This window comes from Tupaia chinensis, unplaced genomic scaffold (genome assembly GCF_000334495.1).
Source record: "Tupaia chinensis unplaced genomic scaffold, TupChi_1.0 Scaffold000706_1, whole genome shotgun sequence".
NCBI lineage: Eukaryota > Metazoa > Chordata > Mammalia > Scandentia > Tupaiidae > Tupaia > Tupaia belangeri.
This window is the reverse complement of record NW_006160229.1, coordinates 5843465-5865586: the sequence shown is the minus strand read 5'-3', so window position 1 is coordinate 5865586 and position 22122 is coordinate 5843465. Positions and strand designations below refer to the sequence as shown.

The 22122-nt window shown below is 42.0% G+C and overlaps 1 protein-coding gene across 4 annotated transcripts in view; it reads left to right on the top strand.

Moving 5' to 3' along the window:
- Positions 1-2082: 2082 nt before the first annotated feature.
- The window catches only part of FHL1 (four and a half LIM domains 1), a 48152-nt gene continuing 28112 nt past the window's right edge, over positions 2083-22122 (top strand). The window contains exons 1-3 of one of the 4 annotated variants that reach the window (XM_006160707.3): positions 2083-2174; positions 3705-3774; positions 12888-12973. In XM_006160707.3, coding sequence (XP_006160769.1) covers positions 12955-12973 — 19 coding nt within the window. In that variant the 5' untranslated portion in view covers positions 2083-2174; positions 3705-3774; positions 12888-12954. The remainder of the gene's footprint in view (positions 2175-3704; positions 3775-12887; positions 12974-22122) is intronic. The other 3 variants (XM_006160712.3, XM_006160711.3, XM_006160709.3) reach the window with 3 other exon arrangements.

Below are 22122 nucleotides of genomic sequence, written 5' to 3'. Positions count from 1 at the left end.
CGGGACTCAAACCACGATCGACTATGTGGAACTCCAGCGATGTAACCATTATGTCATCTGCTGGCCCCATATAATAGATACATTTTAAAAATATAACCTATCTTTCCTTAACTGGATAAGAATAAAACCTCCTCTCTCTTTCCCAATTGCGAAGAACATTATATCATATACAATAAATGTAGAGCCTTGTGTGGAATAAATGCTCTTCCAGATACTCTATCCTAAATCTTAATGCAAGGACACAACGTTGGACTTTATTATACTTCTATAAGTGGCAATTTCCTTTTATTGGTTTATTTCGTTCCTATTTATGAAATTAACATGTTGTTAAAGGTTTAATTATATTGCAGATCTTGATTGTATTGGAATTATTAAAAATGAGGCATCTTTCGTCTGAACCATTTATTTCTACCAAATTATTTGGCTCAATGAGAGCCAGTTTATCTGTTCTTCTGCAACATTCCGATGCTCAAAGTAGCACCAGTAGTCGGAGAAAAATAGGGTAAATGAGAAAGAAGTCTGAGCTGAGCACAACTGTGCCTAACAAAGAAGGTGCTTGGCGTTCACTGCCCCTGGCTTTCGTAGGTGGGAGAGAAAATTCTGAACGATGCGATCGCGGAGCAGTTACTATGATGATCACACTCGAAAAAGTTAGATGAGCTGTGACTCGGAGGGGCTCTTCCATTTCTGATGGATTTGACTGATCGTTGGAGTTCATTTCAGCAGTTATGTCTGTGGGTTTTATTTTTCTACATCATTCACCCTGTTGGTGATTTGGGCACTGTGGGTAGGGAGAGGGTCCACAGTGTCCATGACCATAATCCTTCTGATAAACACTGAAAGAGACCGACTGTATGTGTTAGATGTCACCAAAACGTAACTACTGGCTTCTTCTGGAATCACGTAAATGGTTTGTCTAACGTCACTTATTCGTTCTGTCAGGGTGGGATCAGATTAACATGATGCGTTTTAAAGCATGACTGACCCTAGAGTGTTGGGGTTTTATGTTGGATGACTTTGCTGTCATCACAGTTTACCCAGTGTGTTTGGTTGCTGTTCTGTTTTCCTTTTTTTTTTCCTTTGACTTGGTGCAGTTTTGTCAACACAGTTGGTGTGCTGTCGGAACAGAGCCGCGGTTACACACTGTACATGGAAAAGTTATACAACTCTACCTACCGTGAGTGTGTTCGTCCTCACCACCCCAACTAGTAGTTAAACGGGGCATACTAGAACAGGCAGTAAAGCCTAGCGGGGATACCAGGGCGGTTCAGATCTCACTGTGAGCTCCTATCCTTCCTGTGGACTCGGTTTCGAGGGTGAAACCATGAACTATGGGACAGAAGGCTGCTCTAGCAAGGACCTGGGCTGGACCCTAATGTGAAATCTCAGCTTGCTCAGTCTTGGGACCTTTCTCTCTTTCTGCCCTCTGGAGGGTGTCAGGGAACGTGAGACGCAAGGACTTTCTCAGAAAGGGCTAGCCAGGGTCCTGGTCTGGGTTAAGACATGACAAATTCTCTGTTCCCTTTTCATCTCAGTTTCCCCCAAGCCAGAGCTGTAGAGCTGGGTGCAGACATACAAGGCAGGGAAGGCCCGGTCACGGTTGGGAGCATCGGAAGGAAGCTATTCTGCTTCTCTGAGAAGAAGGAGAATAGGATTCCTTCCTTTGACCATCTCCAGGAAAAATCGATCCCAAAAGGGTGAGTAAAAGTGAAATAGGATACAAAGGCTAGACAGCAATGGATTCAGGTTTGAAGTTTACGCTTAATATCTCTAGAGAGGGGCTACGTTTGGTGCCAAGCGTTTGTGGCAGCATATGAAATCATCATCCACATTTGATTCCACTTGATTCTTTGGCTACTCTAAGTAATAATAATATTAGATTGTCAGAAAAGTCATGACGTGTTTTTCTATGCGAAAATCTGTTGTAAGTCTTCTGGCAACCCAATACATATCTACTAATAGTCAATGAATATCTTCTGCATGCGAGGCTCTGCCGAGTGCTCTGCGTGCTTTGACTTCCCTCTGTGAGGTCGTTACCATTGTGATGCTCACAGAGGCTGGGCAGCCAGTCAGGGTTGGGGCCAGCATTTGAAGCAGGTGCCCAGAGTGAACAGCTGTGCCAGGCCGCATTCCCATCACAGCTGCGTGAACGACTGTGGGGCCGTCTAGAAACAGTGAGTTTCATACGACTGGAGTGTGGGTGATGGGGGGTGAGACTGAGTAAGGCCTTCTGTGTGTTTACGCCGTCTAAGTACTGGGAGACAGAAGAGAAATGGGTTTTTTATCCCTGCCACCAAGAAACTTAAAGTCCCATAGCACACGTTAGACTAACACAAGACAAATACCCATTCCTGTATTGGAATATGAAAATACTGTCTGTGGCTATGTACAGGTGGGAAGAGGGCTGGTAGGTGTCTTGGAATCCACTCTCACATATTCCTTCTCAAATGTGAACTCTTCACTACAGACACAAATTCGCCTTCTTCAGAGGAGTTGTCTTCAGCTATGACAGTTGCCATTATGATCTCCAAACAGAGAACCCATTAGCCTGTTGAACTCACTGGACTAGCTATTTGTTTTCCAGTACATTAACATTAAAAAAAAAATCTATAACCGCTGCCTGTTTGAAAATCAGTCTAGAAATGGAGGCTGGTGTGTGGGCTGGAGAGGCGGGGGTGGTTCCATGCTTTGTTTTAATCCTTGGTGTGTGTTTGCCCTGTTTCTACCGATCCTTGAGAACCTGTGGTGTGCCAGGCACTGTTCCGGGTGTGGGGACAGAGCAGTGAAAAAGTAAATGGGGTCCCCGCCTCAGGTCTCACTTGCTCATGTATATTTTCACAGTTGGTGAAAAAGTTTGTTTGGTGCGCGTTTTGGGATTTTACACTTTGGGGTTAATATAGTGACCACACTCCCTGCCTCAGTTGTCCCAGGGCAGAGTGAGTGTGTGTGTGTGTGTGTTTCTGTATGGTGGGGGTAAAGCAGTGATGTGAATGGGCCACATGGGTGTGGGCAGGTCAGCGTGTCGCAGAGGACTGTATTGTGACAGGGATGGGAAGAGCAGAGGGCACACCTGTTTCCTAGTGCTTCAGGACGATGTGGATGTGCGCTGGGATGAACCTGCCCACTGGCCTGCATCCTAATCCTATTGTTGATTGGAGATAACTTCAACAGTCACATTGCACCTCGTCTCCATGGCAACACCTCTAAATATTCCTCTGGTGACTTGTGCTCTACATTCTGACTGGATCGGAGCCCTCCTGTGGCAAAATATTCTAAAGATGTTAAATGCGGGAGGTGGGGGCACTGGTTGGGGTGGGGGGGCAGGCTCAACTAATAAATCTATTCTAAAGGACTGAGTCATTTGTTTTGATTACCCGGGTGATTGCCAAATGTTAATTTAAAACTGAAATAGGCCATGAGCTCACTCCCCTAACAATGCTGAGTGTTTGAGCTAATACAGCTTGATAATGAGGGAGCCAGATCTACTGCCAGTGCTAATGTTATATGATAAACAGACATTTGGAGAAATATGCAGAACATCTTGGCAGTTTTCCTTTAACTCTAAGGGTTGTAAATACTAAGTAGAATGTGTTGCCATCAGCCATTTCAAAGGAAGTTGACTTTATTTATTTATTTATTTTGAATTTTGAACTTCTGAAAAGCTAACTTTGCCTCTCACTTGTCATTTTTTTCCCCTGATTTAGGCACATTGGAAGTTCTCAGCCGTATCCAGCCCTTGCCGAATACATCCCGTTCTCCACACATCAGTGTGAGGTAAGTTTGGCTAATTGCCGCCAGACTTACACTGATCCCCAACCAATTTGTGGCATCGGGCGGCACTGTTTGAAGCTCTTCGTTTGTACTGGAGATTTAAGAGGGTTCATTTTAATTGACCCAACCAACATCACTGCTTACCCTAAATATTAGCTCTCTGGGGAATGTCTTTTCAAGGGAAAGTCTCATTTGCTTTGAACTCAGGGGCATGAAAAGTGAATGTGCCAGTCACAACAGAACCGTTAGAAGGTCTGCTTGAAAGGAAGATCTGCACATGTCGCAGCGTGAGCACTAGGGAGCAGGAAAGCTGCATGGAGCAGATGCTGGGTTGGCCGGAGGAGGCTCCTGCCATGACTGGGAAAGGCTGGGCTGACAGCTGGACTGTCAGCAGTCACCCTGCCGTGGGTGGAAGTGGCCACGCATAGGACTGGTGCTGCAAATCTGCCGACAGGCATACCCGAGACTGCCTCTGTGGGTTCCGTTACCACGGGCTAGCATGTCTTTTTCTGACTGGCCCTCAAGCTCCGAGCAGCCCTGCTGTGTGGGTGCAAGCATCCAGATTGACCAGGTTTTACATTGGATGGGTAACCTCTCCTCTTCCTTTAGTCATGGCAGCTTATCTCTATATACTCCGTGGTGACCCAGGGCTCCTCATTTCTCTTTTTGAGAGAAGAGACATTCACCTCTAAAAATAATGTCGAGGAAATCTAAAAGATGGCACATCCAGGCACAAGGTGAAACGTTCTGTGCCCCATTCTCTGCATTTATGAGGGGGTGCACCATTGGCTAGCAGCGGGCCTGTCAGGATTTCCAGATTCACCCATCGGAAGGCTGTGTGTTTGCTTTCCCCTCCACCCTGCCCATCCCTCCATGTAGTCACGCATTCGGCGTAGGTACTTAGGTTTCAGTTAGGGTGGAAGCTAACTAGGTGGTAAGAGCTGCCTTTGCTACTGACGTCTACTTGCTGCAGAATTCTTCCGGGATGTTAACATCTGCTTTTGTAAATGCCCAGATACTGGTTTTTTTTTGAAAAGTCATGATGCATTTTTGCATAGGAAAACAGGAAAATACATCATGACTTTTCTGACCACCCAATATATTAAGCCATAAAGAGAAAAAAGTACATATATAAGACAGCCTTTCCGAAATGTTGCTGTGCATTTTATCCTTTGCATCAGTTACAGTGGAAGTCAGAGGTCCTTCCAAGCCTGGGACTTTAGGCTGGCCCTGGACTTTAGGATGGCATAAGCTTCTCTGCAGCTTTCCTCAGCTGGGGGGTGGACTGCTTATCTTTGGTTGAAAACCCTTGCTGTAGCTATCATTCATAGCCTTCACCTAAATCTCTTGTTTTTAAACTTAAAGAAGACAGAAATCTACCTTCAAAAAAAAACTTGTACATTATGGAGCTAGAGGTGGCACAGTGGTAATAAGGGGGACCACATCCTGGGTTCACATTCGGGAACCTCCCTGTACATACCTGTGATCCAGGCTGGCAGAGGCTGGAGTGCAGTTGTGACAAGAAAGCCCTGTTGGGAGCAGGAACCTCTCTCACTCTTGTCTCTGTCTCTCTCTCTCTCACAGAAGAAGTAAATTTTAAAAAAACATTTAAAAAAATATGGGGACCAGCAGTTACCATAACGGCTATGTCACTGAACTCCCATGTAGCCGACTGCGGTTTGAGTCCTGGACCCGGTGGCTTAAACTCATGTTGGGTGCATGTGCATGCATGCCCAAGATCCCAAGAGGAGAATGGAGGAGAACAGATTGTGGCATGGTCATCCCCCCTGGGGGTGATTTCTCACTTTCTATCTCTCTGTCTCTCTCTGTCTGTCTGGCGAGCGCACGCACCGTATAGCAAAAATCTCTCCAAAAAAAAAAACGTTAAAAAATTTGTAAAAGAGAAATCTTGGGACCAACGGATGGTGTAATGATTATGTCACTGGACTCCTATGTGGTCAATCACAGTTCGAGTCCCATACCCAGTGGCTTAAAACTCACACTGGGTGTGTGTTCATCACTGCACAAGCTCTTGCGAGGAGAATGGAGGAAAAGGGATTGCGATGTAGCCATCTCCCCTGGGGATTGGTTTCTTGCTTTCTGTCTCTCTGTCTGTCTCTCTGGTGAGTGCACGCAAGCACGCACCCTATAGCAAAAAATCTCTCTCTCTCTCTCTCTCTCCATAGTAAACCACACACACACACACACACACACACAAGAAGTGAAATTTTAAATCTATCCTCAATAGAGAAAACCAAAGCGGAACTTCTTTGGATCAGGTAGGAAGCCGTGCTTGTCTGTTACCCTCCTCCGAGGAGCCCTAGGGCAGTTTGAAAGCAGTGCTTTATCTAAAGAGTTGAGATTTTAGCCCTGTGCCCTTGTGCAGCTCTTACTTTTAGTTTCCCACAGAAACAGAAACTAGATTCTTTAAGGAGAGCTGAAGAAGGGCAAACCCTCCTCCCATCAGCTTAGTTGGAAACATCCTCTAGGTTGTGAAACCTGGTCGGCCACATGCGTTGTTTGCCCTGAGTAATCCCGAAGCTGTCTGCAACTCTGACAAGGCCCTTCAGTAGAAAGCTGATAGGAACAACATGTGTAAGGCTGAATTCTTACAATGAAGAGATTTTGTGGTATCAAGAATGCCCCATGACATGTTCACTTTTTAAAAAGAAATTATTTATTGAGGAAGAGAGAGACAGAGAATGACAAGTACCTTCTACAGGATCCCATACACCATGACCCTTCTCCCAGCCTTTCAGCCAGCCAGGATCACATTCGTGCCTGGTGTGTTTGGACTGACCTGGGACTTGAACCTTGGGCCTTCCATATGAGTCCAGTATTGCACAGCTTTGCCCCACTGCCTGCACCACTATGGTTCGGCCCCATCTTTACTTTGACTAGAATATGGTGTCTTTGGGTTTTCTTTAAGAGCAGTGAGTTTCTCGGGCCAACCATTTAACTGGAATTGGTTAAATTCTGTTTCACCAGGGCAGAAACATACAGGATTCTGCTCTTCCTTCCTTCCTTTTATTCATTTATTCATTCAGTCCTGCCATGTGCGGGGCCAGGAACGCAGTGTAGAGCAAAACGAAGAGGGTCTGATACTCTTCAAGTGTAGGGTACACTTAGATGATTTTTGTTGTGCATATAAGGAAACAAAATTGCTTCTGCTTTTTAAAATGATCATTATATCGCCCAGCATTGAGAAGAATCCAGTGTGGATTTGGCCACATCAGAGTCCTTGTCTCTACTCTGCTTATTGAGCCTGTGATGTGTGTCACCTTCACAGACGTGTGAAGGGATGGGACCCAAATGTCCCAGAATGGAAAGCACTGCAAACTGCATTTCACACTCTATTTTTTAAAAAGTTTGTTTGGAATAATGGAACAGTTTAGGAAAATAGAATTTGTAGTTTCCACATGTGGAGACCCTTTTTTTAAATGATAGTGTGTCCTGTTTCAAGCTACATATGGCATATATCATCGGTCAGCTCTCCAAGTAGAAACGTGACATTACTCCAATTGGCTGTTTTTTTAGTTTGTGAAATTCTTTTTTTTTTTTTTTTTGCTATAGGTAGTGTTTACTCGCCAGAAAGACAGAGAGAGACAGAGAGCCAGAAAGCGAGAAATCACCCCCCAGGGGGATGGCCATGCTGCAATCCCTTCTCCTCATTCTCCTCTCAGGATCTTGGGCACGCACACACACACACGCCTGGCGTGAGTTTAAGCCACTGGGTCTGGGATTCGAACCGTGCTTAACTCCATGGGAGTCCAGTGACACAGCCATTAGGCCAATTGCTGGTCCCTAGTTTGTGGAGTTCTTTAGCACACGAACTCAAACACAACATCATTCTTAGTTCTTTAGCTGGGCTAAATAAGAATACTCTCTATTTGTACTATGGTAGTGACAATATTGTTCATTAATTAAACACGTGTTTAACATCTAGGAAATATTTGTATTACTGACATATGGTCATTTTCATTATTGATTTGACAGTTTTTTGATAGTCACAAAACAAAATTTTCACATACGGTCGTCATGGCAATTTGGTGTGTGCCATTTGTATTGCTGTGACCTCTCCTCTGCCTACACTAGTGTGAGCATGGAGATCAGCACAGATGGGTTACACAGGCTTCAGGAGTATGGGGATCAGCCGTCGGGAGCCAAGGTCTCGAGCTGGTGGGTTGGATCTGGCACACAGAGGTGTTCTTTTATCATTTTAAATGAATTGCCAGCATTGAAAAATTGAGAGGTGTCACATTTTTAAAAACCCAGACTTTCTAGCATCTCTTGAGAAGATCTGGCAACATCACGCCTGCATTCCTGTCTGGCTACACTAGGCTAGCACCAAATAGCTGCCATTTCTCTAGGTGGAATATGAGCTCTGAGGTTTGCCACAGTCTCCAGCACTCTCTGTAGTCTCCTTGACATGAAGGACGAGGGTCAGTAGCCATTATCTGACTGTTATACTCACATAAGCATGTGAATTTTCAGCTGAGGTCATCTGCTCTTCCAAGATAACGACCTGCTAATTTTCATGTGCACAATGTTTGGTAGTGTTCATTTTAAGGGACTCCTTTAAAAGAGTTGAGGGTAAACATTTCAAGGGTACTTGGCTGAGCCAAGTGCGTCAACAGGTATGAGTGTTTTATCTTTATTTATTTATTTGTTTATTTTTGAGAAATCTTTGTTGTAGAGCAGTGTGTGCTCACTAGAGAGGCAGAGAGACAGAAAGTGAGAAGTCACCCCTCTAGGGGGGATGGCCATGCTGCGATCCCTTCTCCTCCATTCTCCTCTCGGGATCTTGGGCATGCATGCTCATGTGCCTGTCCTGAGTTTCAAGTGGCCAGGTCTGGGATTCAAACTGCGGTCAACTGTGTGGGAATCGAGTGATGTAACCATTCTGTCATCTGCTGGTCCCTTAAGTAATTTTTAAAAAGTTTGTTTATTCCTGGAACCAGCTGTTGGCATAATGGTTATGTCGCTGGACTCCCATGTAGTCGGTCGACCGCGGTTTGAGTCCTGGACCCGGTGGTTTAAAAAACTCACACCGGGCGAGTGCATGTGCCCTATAGCAAAAACCTCTCCAAAAAAAAAGAAAGAAAAAATTTTTATTCCTTTATGAGCCATAGAGACACACAGACATCACCCCTAATACAGTCTTGATGCTGTCTGAGTCAGCCCCAGATCATGGGCATGTGCATGTCCGATATACCCGGGGAGGTCTCTGGATGAGAACCCAGAACCTTCCCGTGTGGGTGAACCTTACAGGCCATTGCATTTTACTCCTGTGCCACCATTTGGCCCCAGCTGTTTCATCTTATTCTGGAGGATTCCTGTGGTCTCCCTCAGTTCTCAAACTTCACTGTGCCAATTCTGATGCAGCGGATCTAGAGTAAGGCCTGAGGTTCCTGCAGCTGCAGTAAGCGCCAGGTTATCCTGTTGCTACTCTGAGGACCCATCATTCTTCGAACAGCAAGGGGACTTACCCCGAAGCGATAGTAAGAAAAAGCAGGCTAGTATTTAGAACTGTCACTTGGTATTTCACCTGAGAAAGAGGAGGAGATCTTACTTAGGCTCTTCCATCTGGGTTGACTCTTCCTGGGTAAACTTGGGTTAATTTCTGATTGTAGCGGGGTAGGTGAAAAGTCAATTATTTTAATACAACATAACACAGGTAAAAGATAAAACTAACATTTATATGAAAATCTGTTTTAAATTAGCTGCTTTTATAGGGAAAAAAGCTAGATACAGTAAAACACAAGAATCATGAAATAGGGATTAGAACTAAATTTCATAACTCTAAGAGTGTATTTTGGGACTCTAGGAAAACTTATAAATAAGACCACAGAAAATAGGAGAATTATTAAATCCCTGGATATATGATAACTTTGTTAGCTATAAAATGATAGAAAACATCAAAGGAAGAGATCAGTAGATTCTAATTTATTTGTTTAGTTTTGTTTTTTAAACTTTTGATATAGGGTGTATGCCCTAGCCAGAGAGAGAGAGACAGGGAGGGAAAGTGAGAAATCAGCCTCCAGGGGAATGGCCATGCTGCAGTTCCTTATGCGCCACTCTCCCCTCAGAATTTTGGGCATGCATGTACATATGCCTGTTGTGATTCTCAAGCCACTGGGTCTGGAAATCTTGACTCTGTAGCTTGGTCATGTGGGATCCAGCGCCTTAACCTTCCCACCACCATGATAAAGAGTGTGTGCATCATGCAAGAGACAGAGAGAGAGAGAGCAGAGAGAGAGAGAGAGACAGACAGGCACACCAAGCAGGGTCTTAACACCACTGTTCACCATCAATCTTGGCCACCCTGGATCATGGGCACGTATGCACCTGAGTGCACAGGGAAGCCTCAGGATGTGAACCTGGGACCGTCCCTTGTGGGCCTAGCATCAGAGAGCATTGTGTTAGCACTGTGCCACTAGCTCGCTCTAGTAGATTAAAATATATACAACCCTGTAGCAAAAAGGTATAATTCAAATGCAGAGGAAAGCACATTAAAAATTTGTGGCGCACATGACATGATTTGTTTCTGTATTATGCATGGAACTCACAGAGATTCTAAACAAGGCATGAATAGGCCTGGCACGTGGTAGGTGCCCATAATTGACTTGGTTGAATAAATTCTCCAGTAGAGGGACCAGCAGATGGCATAGTGGTTAAGGTGCTGGACTCCCACATGGCCGACCATGGTTCGAGTCCCATACCTGGCGGCTTGCTTTCTTACTTTCCTTCTCTCTCTCTCACTCTGTCCCTCTCTGGTCAAATTTAAGTAAGTAAGTAGATTAATAAGTAAATAAATAAAGTTAAATAAAATAGTTCTTTTAAAAAAAAATCTCCGGTAGTTAGGTAAAGGACACAAAGAAAATAAATGTACAGAAAAATGTTCACCCTCACTTGCATGCAAAGACAGGCATATTCTGACATCAACAAGGTACGATTTTCACCTATTCTGTCAACAAAACCAGAAAGAAACCCACATATTAATATGATTGCCACGAAACTTACATCTACTTACCCATTACTGGTAGCATTGTAAGTGGGTACAAAGACTTTTGGAACTTTATTTGACAATATGTGGCCAAACTCACAAAATCTTGGTACCTGTCCAGTAAACCTATTTTGTGAAGAGTCTTCTTCTTCTAAAAACAAATTGCTCTAAGAAAATGAAAAAGCTACCTGTGACAAGTACTCATAGCAGTGTTATTTGTAAGGACCAAAAAAATGGGAATTGAAATGTGCAGTATTGAATAAATGGTTTGTTTATTCAACGAATAGTTTAGTTCAGTAGATGGTGATACATCTGTGCAGTGGAATTCCATGAATGTGTTAAAAATGATACTTTTGGTGCTTACATAGCAATATTAAATAATTTGTACAATATAGATTTACTGACAAAAATGCAGGATGCAGACTGTATATATCCTGCAGTTATAACCTTGCACATTGATATGTGCATATGGGCAAGAACTGGAAGACACGGACAAATGTAAGTATCACTTTATTCGAGGTTGTATTCATATTGTTGTGATGTTCTTTGTCCATTTTACCATACGTAAATGCTCACTTAGAGGTTGAGAATCTTTCACTTTTACCTTCTTCAATGAACTCCATATCACAAGCAGGATATTCCCATCTGGCACATAGTAGGTGCTTAGTAAATAACTATGAAACACTAGGAGACCTCCTTCCCAGAACCTCAGTGTGGAGTTCTGATGATATACTAGTTGTTTCTTGCTTCTTTTCTTCTGTTGTCTCAAGTCCCCATTTCTTTCTTCTTCTTTTTCTGCCCCCTCCTCCATGGCTTGTAGAAACATCTTGGAATCCCACATGGAAGAGTATAAATATTTGTTTCAGAGCTTTTTTAAAAAAATTTGTAATTTTTTTTTTTGAATGACTTATTATTATTTTTCAATTTTGACCAGAGAGATAGACAGAGAGCAAGCTGCCAGGCCTGGGACTCGAACCACAGTCAGCCATGTGGGAGTCCAGCACCCTTAACCACCACACCATCTGCTGGCCCCATGTTTCAGAGCTTTTAGTGAATGTGTAACTATGTCAGGCAGACAGTGAATCTTCATGTCTGAAGGTCCAGTATTCACTTAAGCAGAGTCTTAGTGGAGCTGGAACTCAAGGATGATGCCCATTTTGCATTCTGGTTTCATTTAGATAAGCAACAAAAATTCACTTGAAGGCTGGGAGCCTTCATACAGTAACCCCCTGCCCCCTTCTGCTATATCCCCTGTTTCAGATCTACTTGTTTCCCTGCTGTAAGTATACTTTTCTCTTTTAATTAGGTCAGTTACTTCATGTCTGTTTTTCTTTTTTGACATGGTTTCCTCTGGCTTTGGCACCACATATTTTCCCCATATGTCATTGCCTCTGGAGCTTCATGTTGCAATCGTTTTTCAAGGGGACCAGAGAGCACATTGCTAAGGGGGGTAGCTCTCGACTCTTTGCCTGCCCTTTGCTTGAGTGAGCATTCATATTTCTTTTGGGCCTAGTTCTGTTTGGTTTTGTAGTCTTCAGAGTCAGTTATGTTTGGATTGAAAGATACTTAAGTAAAAATAATGGTAAGTCCGAGATCTGTCTGGCAAAGGTGCAGCACATTTGTTAAGGTTACTGGTTTGTTTATCTGTCCTGTCTCTATGGTGACTAAATCTGGGTCTGGGATTTAATGGACTTAATTGTGACCTCTTGTTACATCTCCTAAGTTTTCCCAGCCTCTCATTTAGTAGGAATTCATTTTCACTTGAGAGAAACTGTCTCACTTACAAAGGGGGTCCTACATGGATCCTTGAAAGGTGGAGTCTCCAAAATCTTGGATTTTTATGCAGTCTTCGATCAAAGTATACATTGCACTTGTAAAAAAGTGAAGTTGTGTAGACACGCATGCGTACACACACACACACGCAAACATACACAGACACAATATTACTAATGTCCCAAAGAAATGATCTTATAAGTAAAATATTGTTTAGTTGATGTGAGTGAACTTTGAGAACTTTCTATAAGAGATTGTTTTATAAGAATATTAAATCACCAAGTGGACATTACATTTTTTTCCTATTTTTAAAAACCATCTCCTTTATTCATTACAGGATAGTAATTTTACGTGCATGTAAAAGTTCGAACTGTATCTCAGAGTTCAAGTGTATTAACTGTGCCATGGAAGCCGACAATACAGGTATGATTTGACCAGGATTCCCAAGGAAGAAGTCAGGTTTGGATATTCAACTTAAGTCTAGCATTCAATCTATGCCCAGTTGATGTGAAATGAAGAGAGAGGTCTCTGATCTCTAAAGTAGCTGGGGTCACACCATCTTAGACTTGTCATTGGCTCACATGCCCCAGTATCCTTTCACATGAGATTTATAAGAATCTTCTAGTTTTAGGAGATGTGATAATTTTTCAACTATCAAGTCAGAGTGCTTTATTTAAGGCGAGCATATGCCGTGTTCGCTTAGTTAAGGATAATTTATCTACTAACAAGTCCGTTCATCGTCCCCTAGGAACAAACGTGAATTTTCTTTAAAACCCAAACAAAGAAGTCAGTAAGCAATTAATTAGGATTGCACAAAGGCTGAGGCTAGGAACGTGACAGAAGGGCCCTTTCATCCTTACATGCCAAATATAAAATCTTCATGTCCAGATTTGTCTTCAAGTTTAGTTCAAGTCCAATAGGAACTTGTGAGAATGTAACTAAGATTTTGGGGGGCCAGAAGATAGTGTGCTGGTTGTGGCACTAGACTCCTACATGGGCAACTATGGTTCAAGTCCCAGACCTGGTAGGTTGATCTCTCACTCTCACTCACCTGGTGAGTGCACATGCCTCATGCCATAATATAATAATAATAATAATAAATGAATAATTTCTTTGGGGGGGAGAAGTTTTTTCTTTTTCTTTTTTTGTTATAAGGCATGTGAGCACGCCAGAGAGAGAGAGAAAGTGAGAAATCACTCTCCTACCCAGAGGGGATGGCCATGCAGCAGCCCTTCTCCTCCATTCTCCTCTCAGGATTTTGGGCATGCACGCACATGTGCCTGGCATGAGTTTGAAGCCACTGTGTCCGGGACTGAAACCATGGTCAGCCATGTGGGAGTCCAGTGCCCCAACCACTGTGCCACCTGCTGGCCCCAATAAATAATAAATAATTCTTTAAAAAATGATTTTTCAACATCATAAAAGTTCAGTGGATATGGAAGTTGTTTTAAGATTTTTATCCATCGTCAACTCTTCTATTAATAGGACAAAGGCTAGAGAAGCCAACAACAGATGCTCACTTGTGTAACAGATGTATGCTTGAGAGATGAAAGTTGGATGCTCCTTCATTTCTGGGTTTGAAGCCTTGATTCACATGTGTTAGAACTGCACACTTAGGACATTTATTAAAGTTAGAGCTATTGGATTGTCGGAAAAGTCATATGCATTTTTGTATAGAAGAGCACAGAAAAATACATCAAGACTTTTCTGACAACCCAATAAATTGGAAATTATATTGTGGTCAGTATGATAAGCATAGCCAAGGTCCCAGCTTTTCAGAAATCAAACATGAAAGCCTGAAGTCCTTAATGCTTGAGAAAGAGCAGTGCTTTAATCATCCTCATTATCATTGTCATTATAATTATCATTGCATCAGCCTTATATCACATATTAAAAGTCCAGTGTGCAACCACAATTCAAGTATTTAATTATTTATTGCTTGTTAGTATTTCAATTTTGTTTAAACAGTTCTGGGGATCAAACCAGTTAAAATAAAAGTGGATGAAATATATACAGATGTATTTAGAATAGTAGCCTCATGCTTCTCTCCTATTAGCCAAATAAGCGTCATGTTTTGTAGGGTGTGTCTCCCCGAAGGAGGTCCCATTATTACATACACAATTCGGTTCTTTCACAGTTCTTTACTTGAGTAGAAAAGCGGTGGTCCAGAGGGGATTTGGGTATTTTTATTTTTATTTTTATTTTTTCAATCAGGACAGACTAAGGCACAAAGAGTAAAGGATCAGGTTGGGGTTACCATCTTAAATTGTACTGTTTTCCCCAGGAAACCAGAAGCTCCTAGGAAAGAAGAATACTGATGTTTCCCCTACTAGAGATACAATTAATTGAATGAAAGGCATTGCAGAAATTAAAAAAGTCACAGTATACATTTAAAATCGCAGCATTCCTGTGGCATTACACAGGGCAACCTTAGGATCTGCGTTTGACAACCTGTCCCTCTAATGTCTGTAATCCTGTCTTCAGTGGAGGGTACACTCAAATGGGACAGTCCCTCTTATGCATTGTAGCAGGCATCATTTTTTCCCTTCACATTTTATTACAATGGTTTTCAAACAAACAGAAATGTTGAAACTATATTGGTAAACTCCACACTCCCACCACCTAGATTATACAGTTAAATACTTCACTCTTAATTTCCTTTGTCCCATAGCCATCCATCTCTTAGTTTATCTAAATTGGGGGGTTGCATTTCCAAGCAAAGTGCAGGCATCTGTACACTTCACCCCTAAACACTTCAGCATGCATATCATTATGTGGTTTCAGTTTTGACATTAGAGCTGCTATTGAGTTTGCTGAGATCTTGACATTTATTTTGTTGGTGGCTAAGAAGACGTGGTAACTTGAATGTGAAATGTACTAGTTTCCAGACTCTGGGGAGTTTCCATTCAAACTAGATTCAGACCCATATGCAACACAGCCCTGTTCCTCCTATGGGGACATGGTCACATTATTCGTATTGCTGAACCTTGGGAGGCCAGCCCAGGAAGTACAATTGAGGGTTTCACTTATATGAATGAAACTGGAGAACTTGGGTTGAACATAGTACGCCAAAACGTTGGAGCCAGGTACTATAAGGTGGAAAGGAGAGAGGGGACAAGCAGTTAGCGTAATGGCTATGTTGCTGAACTCCCATGTAGTCGACTGCGGTTCGAGTTCTGGACCTATTGGCTTAATTAAACTCATGCCAGGTGCGTGTGTGTGCGTGCCCAGGATCCTGAGAGGAGAATGGAGGAGAAGGGATTGTGGCGTGGCCATCTCCCCTGGAGGGTGATTTCTTGCTTTCTTTCTCTCTGTCTCTCCCTGTCACACGCCACATAGAAAAAAAAAAAAAACCCTCTCCAACAACAACAACAACAACAACAACAAAGGAGGTATTCAGAATCAGGAAGTTAGTGGACTGATACCACTTTATTATACAAAGGCTCTGCAGAGTTTCGTGGGTATTCAGACTACCTAAAGATCATGGATTTAATACAAAATATAGTCCTCCTAGCCTTTGTATTATATTCCATGGAACCCTAGAATTCACAGAATGTTTCAGAGATCTCACCAGCATTTGAATTCGATTTTAAAAGGTATATCGAACTATGGAAAACAAAAAAAGAATATAAAAACCATAGAGACACTCGATTGTGTTTGGTAGTAAATTGTCACTTCTTGAAGAACACTTACCGATTGACTTTAAAATAAATAAAGGTTATTAATGTCAACCTAAAATAAAATTTTGAATAACACTTAAGTGTCATCAATCAAAGTCAGGGTAATATTTCTGTTGTGGGAATCAAGACAAAAGACCTGCAGTGGGGCCATTACACTAAAGCCGGGAGTGTTAAGGCATCAGCCGCAAAAGCTGAAGTTACATTTTGGTTTCCAGTTACCATGAGCACTTATCCATCTGTTATATTTAGATTTTTTTTTTTCTAGTACCTTTAGGAATCTGGAAACAGATGAGTATATGCTTTAAACTTGAAACGACCATAAAAGGGGAGTGATGGCTAAGAGGTTAGAGGCTGACTGCAGTGTCATTCCTCAGATGGGACCCTGTGAATGGATTAGGGAACCTTCCAAAGGGGCTCTTATCTTGGCCCATAGCCCAAACTCCTCCACACAAGCCTGAAAAGGTAGGTGTGTAACATCACAGTGCTTCCCAGAGGGTCAGGGCCTTTTTGACTCTGTCCAAGCAACCTTCAAGTGGATTTGATGGCTTTCTTTCACTTGGAGGCTGTGGTACACACTTCGGTTCCTTCACTGTAGAATGTACTGCATTCCATATCCGTAGTATAAAATACCTTTTGGAAGCTGGTACCTGCTTATGTGTGGCGTGGAGTCAAATTTTTTCAGCCGGTTTTTGCTATAGGGCATGTGTCCTTGCCAGAGACACACAGAGAGAGAAAGAGAGGGAGAGAAAGTGAAAAATCACCCCCCCAGGGGGTCCGGCCATGCTGCAGTCCCTTCTCCATTCTCCTGTTGGAATTTTGAGCACACATGCACAGACGCCTGATGTATTTTCTGAGCTGCCAGGTCTGGGATCAAACAGTGCACTCAGCTATGTGGGATTTAGCCATCTTAACCACCATGCCACCTGGCTGACTCACTGCAGTTGATTTTCACTACACTGGATCTTAGCCAAAAGGCTAAGTGAGTGCAGTTGATTATTTTTAATGACAAAGAGTGTGTGTGTGTGGGGGGGGGAGGTGGCACCCTTGACTAGGTCCCATCATGCCACGATTCCCTTCCCCAACTTTCTAGTTTTTCAGGATGCTGGGTGCCTGTGTGTGCCAGGTGTATTTTCACTCTGACCCAGGGATCCAAATCCGCAGTCAGCCATGTGGCTTCCAGCACTGCAGGCACTTGTGTTACCGCTGTGTCACGGTGGCTCGGCTTGCCATTGATTTTTAAGATTTTCATTTATCTATTTTTTATTTTCCTTCTAACATTCTATTATAAAGATTTCCAGGGAACCAGCAGTTAGCATAATGGCTATGTTGCTGGACTCCCACATAGTCGACCGCGGTTCGCATCCCGGACCCGGTGGCTTAAAACTCACGCCGGGTGCATGTGCTTGCGTGCCCAAGATCCCGAGAGGAGAATGGAGGAGAAGGGATTGCGGTGTGACCATCCCCCCTGGGGGTGATTTCTCACCTTCTGTCTCTATGTCTCTCTCTGTCTGTCTGGCGGGCACACGCACCCTATGGTGAAAATCTCTCCAAAAAAAGAAAAAAGAAAAAAAAAAAAGATTTCCAAAGTTGAAATGATTTTGTGACCACTGGTATGTACACATCTCCTGGAGTCCACTATTAACATTTTACTCTACTTGTTACATCACTGATCTATCCATTCCTCTAGATATCCATCAGTCTTAAAAACCCAAATTTTGGATGCATTTCACATGAATGTAGTAGATTTTACCTGTTAACTTCATATATTTTATACACGTGAAGCCTAGCTTTTTGGACCTTACATAAATATTCCTAAATTGGGATAGGCTACTGTGGGGAGGAAAAGATGTAAAATAATTTCTCTAGTTTTACTGGTAAAAAAATATTTAGGAGTCTTACTTTAAAAGTAACGGCTATGTCAGAATGCTGGCATGGAATTGGAAAAAAAATAAGGGCTTATTTTAAAATCTGAACTTTTTTGTGATGTAGATATTACTGATCCCCATTAACGAGGAGTACGTCTGTACATTTTAGTTTCGTCAGAGGCAGGAGCCAAAAATGTACAGTTCTTACCGAGAGGCAGCCCTGTCTTTAAAAGTATTATGAACGTTGATTGTTGGTCACTGGCACCCAAAAAAAAAAATAATATTCCTAAATTGGGATAGGCTACTGTGGGGAGGAAAAGATGTAAAATAATTTCTCTAGTTTTACTGGTAAAAAAATATTTAGGAGTCTTACTTTAAAAGTAACGGCTATGTCAGAATGCTGGCATGGAATTGGAAAAAAAATAAGGGCTTATTTTAAAATCTGAACTTTTTTGTGATGTAGATATTACTGATCCCCATTAACGAGGAGTACGTCTGTACATTTTAGTTTCGTCAGAGGCAGGAGCCAAAAATGTACAGTTCTTACCGAGAGGCAGCCCTGTCTTTAAAAGTATTATGAACGTTGATTGTTGGTCACTCCCACCCAAAAAAAAAAATTGCATTTGGAAGGCAGAGGAGCAGTTAATGGAGGAGGATTAAATTGGTCTGTGCTGGATCTGATCCCAAACCATGGTGTCAAGGTGTTAAGTACAAATTATTAAAAAAAAAAAATCACTGTCCTTACAGTTCGAACAGAGAGAACGGGGCGGAGATGAAAGGTTCTGGTGTGTGGCTTTTGCCCTGAGTTATGTGGAAAGCACTCCCTGTGTTCTCGCAAAGCTGTGTTGTTGTTTCCTTGATTCGCAACTCCTAGAATTGTGTCCAAACACTCTCCCTTGATCCCGGTGGTTGGCTGGGGATATTTCCTTCTGGAAGTCTTCACTCGCACTGTGGAGTTAGCTGGCAACAGATCCCTTAAAGGCATTTCCAAGCAGTTTTTCCCACTCCCTATAGGGGCTAATCCTGGTCTTTTCCACATCAGTTCCAGCTGCCGTTGCTTGGATAGAAACAGATCCCTGCTATGATCTCAGTCTCCAAACAGCCCAAGAAAATTCAATGTATAAGAATTACAAATTTGGACAGAAAATCTTTGGGACAGGGATGAGGTGACTGATGTGGGTGGGGAATGTAGTGATTAGATCTTTTTTTTTTCCTTTTTTTGGAGAGGTTTTTGCTATAGGGTGCTTGCGCTCACCAGAAAGACAGAGAGAGAGAGAGAGAGACAAAGCAAGAAATCACCCCCTGGGGGTATGGCCATGCCGCAATCCCTTCTCTTCTCGGGGTCTTGGACACGCACACGCACCCACCTGGCGTGAGTTTAAGACACCGGGTCCGGGACTCGAACCACAGTCGACTACATGGGAGTCCAGTGACATAGCCATTATGCTAACTGCTGGTCCTGTGATTAGAAATGTGTCAGTAAAGCTTGACTTTTTAAAAAGAAAAGTTATATACAGGGAGTTGTAAAAAGAATTTATAACCCCTTCATCCAGACACATGACCCTGTAAAAGCCATAAAAATGCCTTGGCACAATGGAACATCATTCACTTTGGTCTCGGAAGAGACTGTTAGATTGCCGAGTTTTTGATTCCTGTACCACTCACTTGCTTTTTGATCTCAGAACGTGACTGGTGTACTCTGTGATTGTTTCATAACCACTGATAATAAAACCGATTTACTGTATGTAGTGGGAGAGTTGGTTTTAAACCTGTATCCATTTTCCCTTAGAGCTCAAGGTCATGAATTATTAACATTTAGTGATTAACATTAAACTTACACATCAGATTTAATTTTATTTGAAAAAAAGTTGTTTCATGTATGAATACCCTCTGTATTTTGTAGGTACAGGACCACCCTTAATCAAACATTCTCACAAACCAGTTTAGAAGATTAATTTACTTATTGCAAAATGCTTTAAAAATACAGAATAATTGTGGCCGGCAGGTGGTGAGGTGGTTAAGGTGCTGGACTCCCATGTGGGTGCCTATGGTTCGAGCCCCAAACCTGGTGGTGGCTTGCTTTCTCACTGCCTCCTGCCTCTCTCTGGTCAAATTTTAATAGTAATAATAATAATAATAATAATAATAAATAAATAAAATTAAATAAATAGTTCTAAAAAAAGAATAGGTAAATAATTTAAAAATATATAGAACAATTGATTAGACTATGTACTTATGGCCAGTCGGAAGGTGGAAAGTTTTCTAGATTTATGTTTAGGACAGGTGACAGCACTTGAGCATCTGTTCTTAGTTTGACCTGGCCCCTTCTCTTAAAGCAAGACAGACACTTAATCTGGTTAATGTCTCAGTTTATCCATCCAGAGCACCTGTAGTCTTATTTCATGAAAACAGTAGATGGTTTCTCTTTGATAGCATTTGAGGACTTGATAGAGAAGGTGGCACGGAAGTACAAATGATTGTGTAGAGAGTATTCGTATGCTGAATGATAATCTTGACAAATTACTAATTACTACATTTAGAAAGTTACAACTCTGGAGGGAATTGATATTTGATATTGTTGTCCTGTGTGTTCTAAGTTACCACCATAACAGTAGGAAAATAAACCCTGCCCTGGCTGGGTTACAAAGGGATTAACTCACTTCTTCAAGTTGTTACTAAATCTCGAGCGCTCTAAACAACAGAAATAAAAAAGTGTTCTTTATTCTATTTAATTTTTCCCAAAAAGAAGTTTTTAAACTCTGGCTTAATTTTGCCCCTTGATTGAGGGCTTTCCAAGTTAGTTATTTATTTATTTTCGTTTTGGTAAAGAATGGAGGATAAACCATGTCAGTTACTTAAAGCAACTAAAAATACCTCGTACAAATATGCAGAGGAGTATGCTTTTGATTTTTAGATCAAAGCAAAGATCCAAGATTATATGGAGCTTGCTTATTATACATTTGTTCCCAGCTACTTGTGCCTTTGCAAGAAATGAAATATTAACTAAATACAAAAGGATTGAATAGCTAGGCTCGAAACAAAATGAAAATACCCATATTACTATTTTCTATATCTTTGAAAGTGGAACTAATGCAAGAGAGACAGAGAGAGAGAATGAGATCCGATCGTGGAGATCGCCAGTCTTGTCATAATGATCAGCCACTGGATTTTATGGTGTGTGATAAAGTGTGTGTGTTTATTGTGAAAATTGCATGAGTCATGTGAAAAAAATCAAGTCCACTTGAAAAACTAGAAGACACTACCTACTTAGGTACAAAGCCAAATTTCATAAGTACATATATGTAGATATATTTGTCCATATTTCTATGTATACGTGTGTATCTCTCTCTATATTAGATGGAGAGAGAAAGATGTTGTAGATCATTTCCTTTTACAAATGTACCGATTTTTATATTACTTCTATATTTATACAACACTTGGACATATCTTTTTAAATTTTGTTCCTAAACCAATTCTGTAGGGAGATCATGACAAATAATATAATATTCCCATTTCATAGATCAGGAAGAAAAATGAACTTGGGTAGTAAACAGCTCAATGCAGTGAAGAGATTGCATCTAGGATTTGATTTCGTTTGGTATTTTTAGACAGGGTCCCACTCCTGCCTCAGCCTCTCTGCTGGGACTACAGGCGTGCACCATCACACCCAGCAGTATTTTAGACAGGGTCTCACTCTGTTGCCCAGGCCAGCCTTGGGCTTGTGTTCCTTGAGGTTCAGTGTCTGAAGTGGCTGAGATGACAGGCATGTGCCAGGTTGGACTAGGAGTTGAACCGAGGTCTCCCATGTGGTCCCAGCCTGCAGAGCACAGCATCTTAGCAGCATCGTCACTGAGGCTGGGCCTGTATCTGATGTTTCGGAGTCCAAGTGTAGTGTATTTCCTGGGGTTATGACATAGTAAAGTCAGCAAAACAGTCACCGTTCTTTTCACTAAATGGAAGCATAAATTTAACATTTATCCAATTTAATTTCACAAAGGTAACTTGGAATTGATTTTTTTTTTTTTTT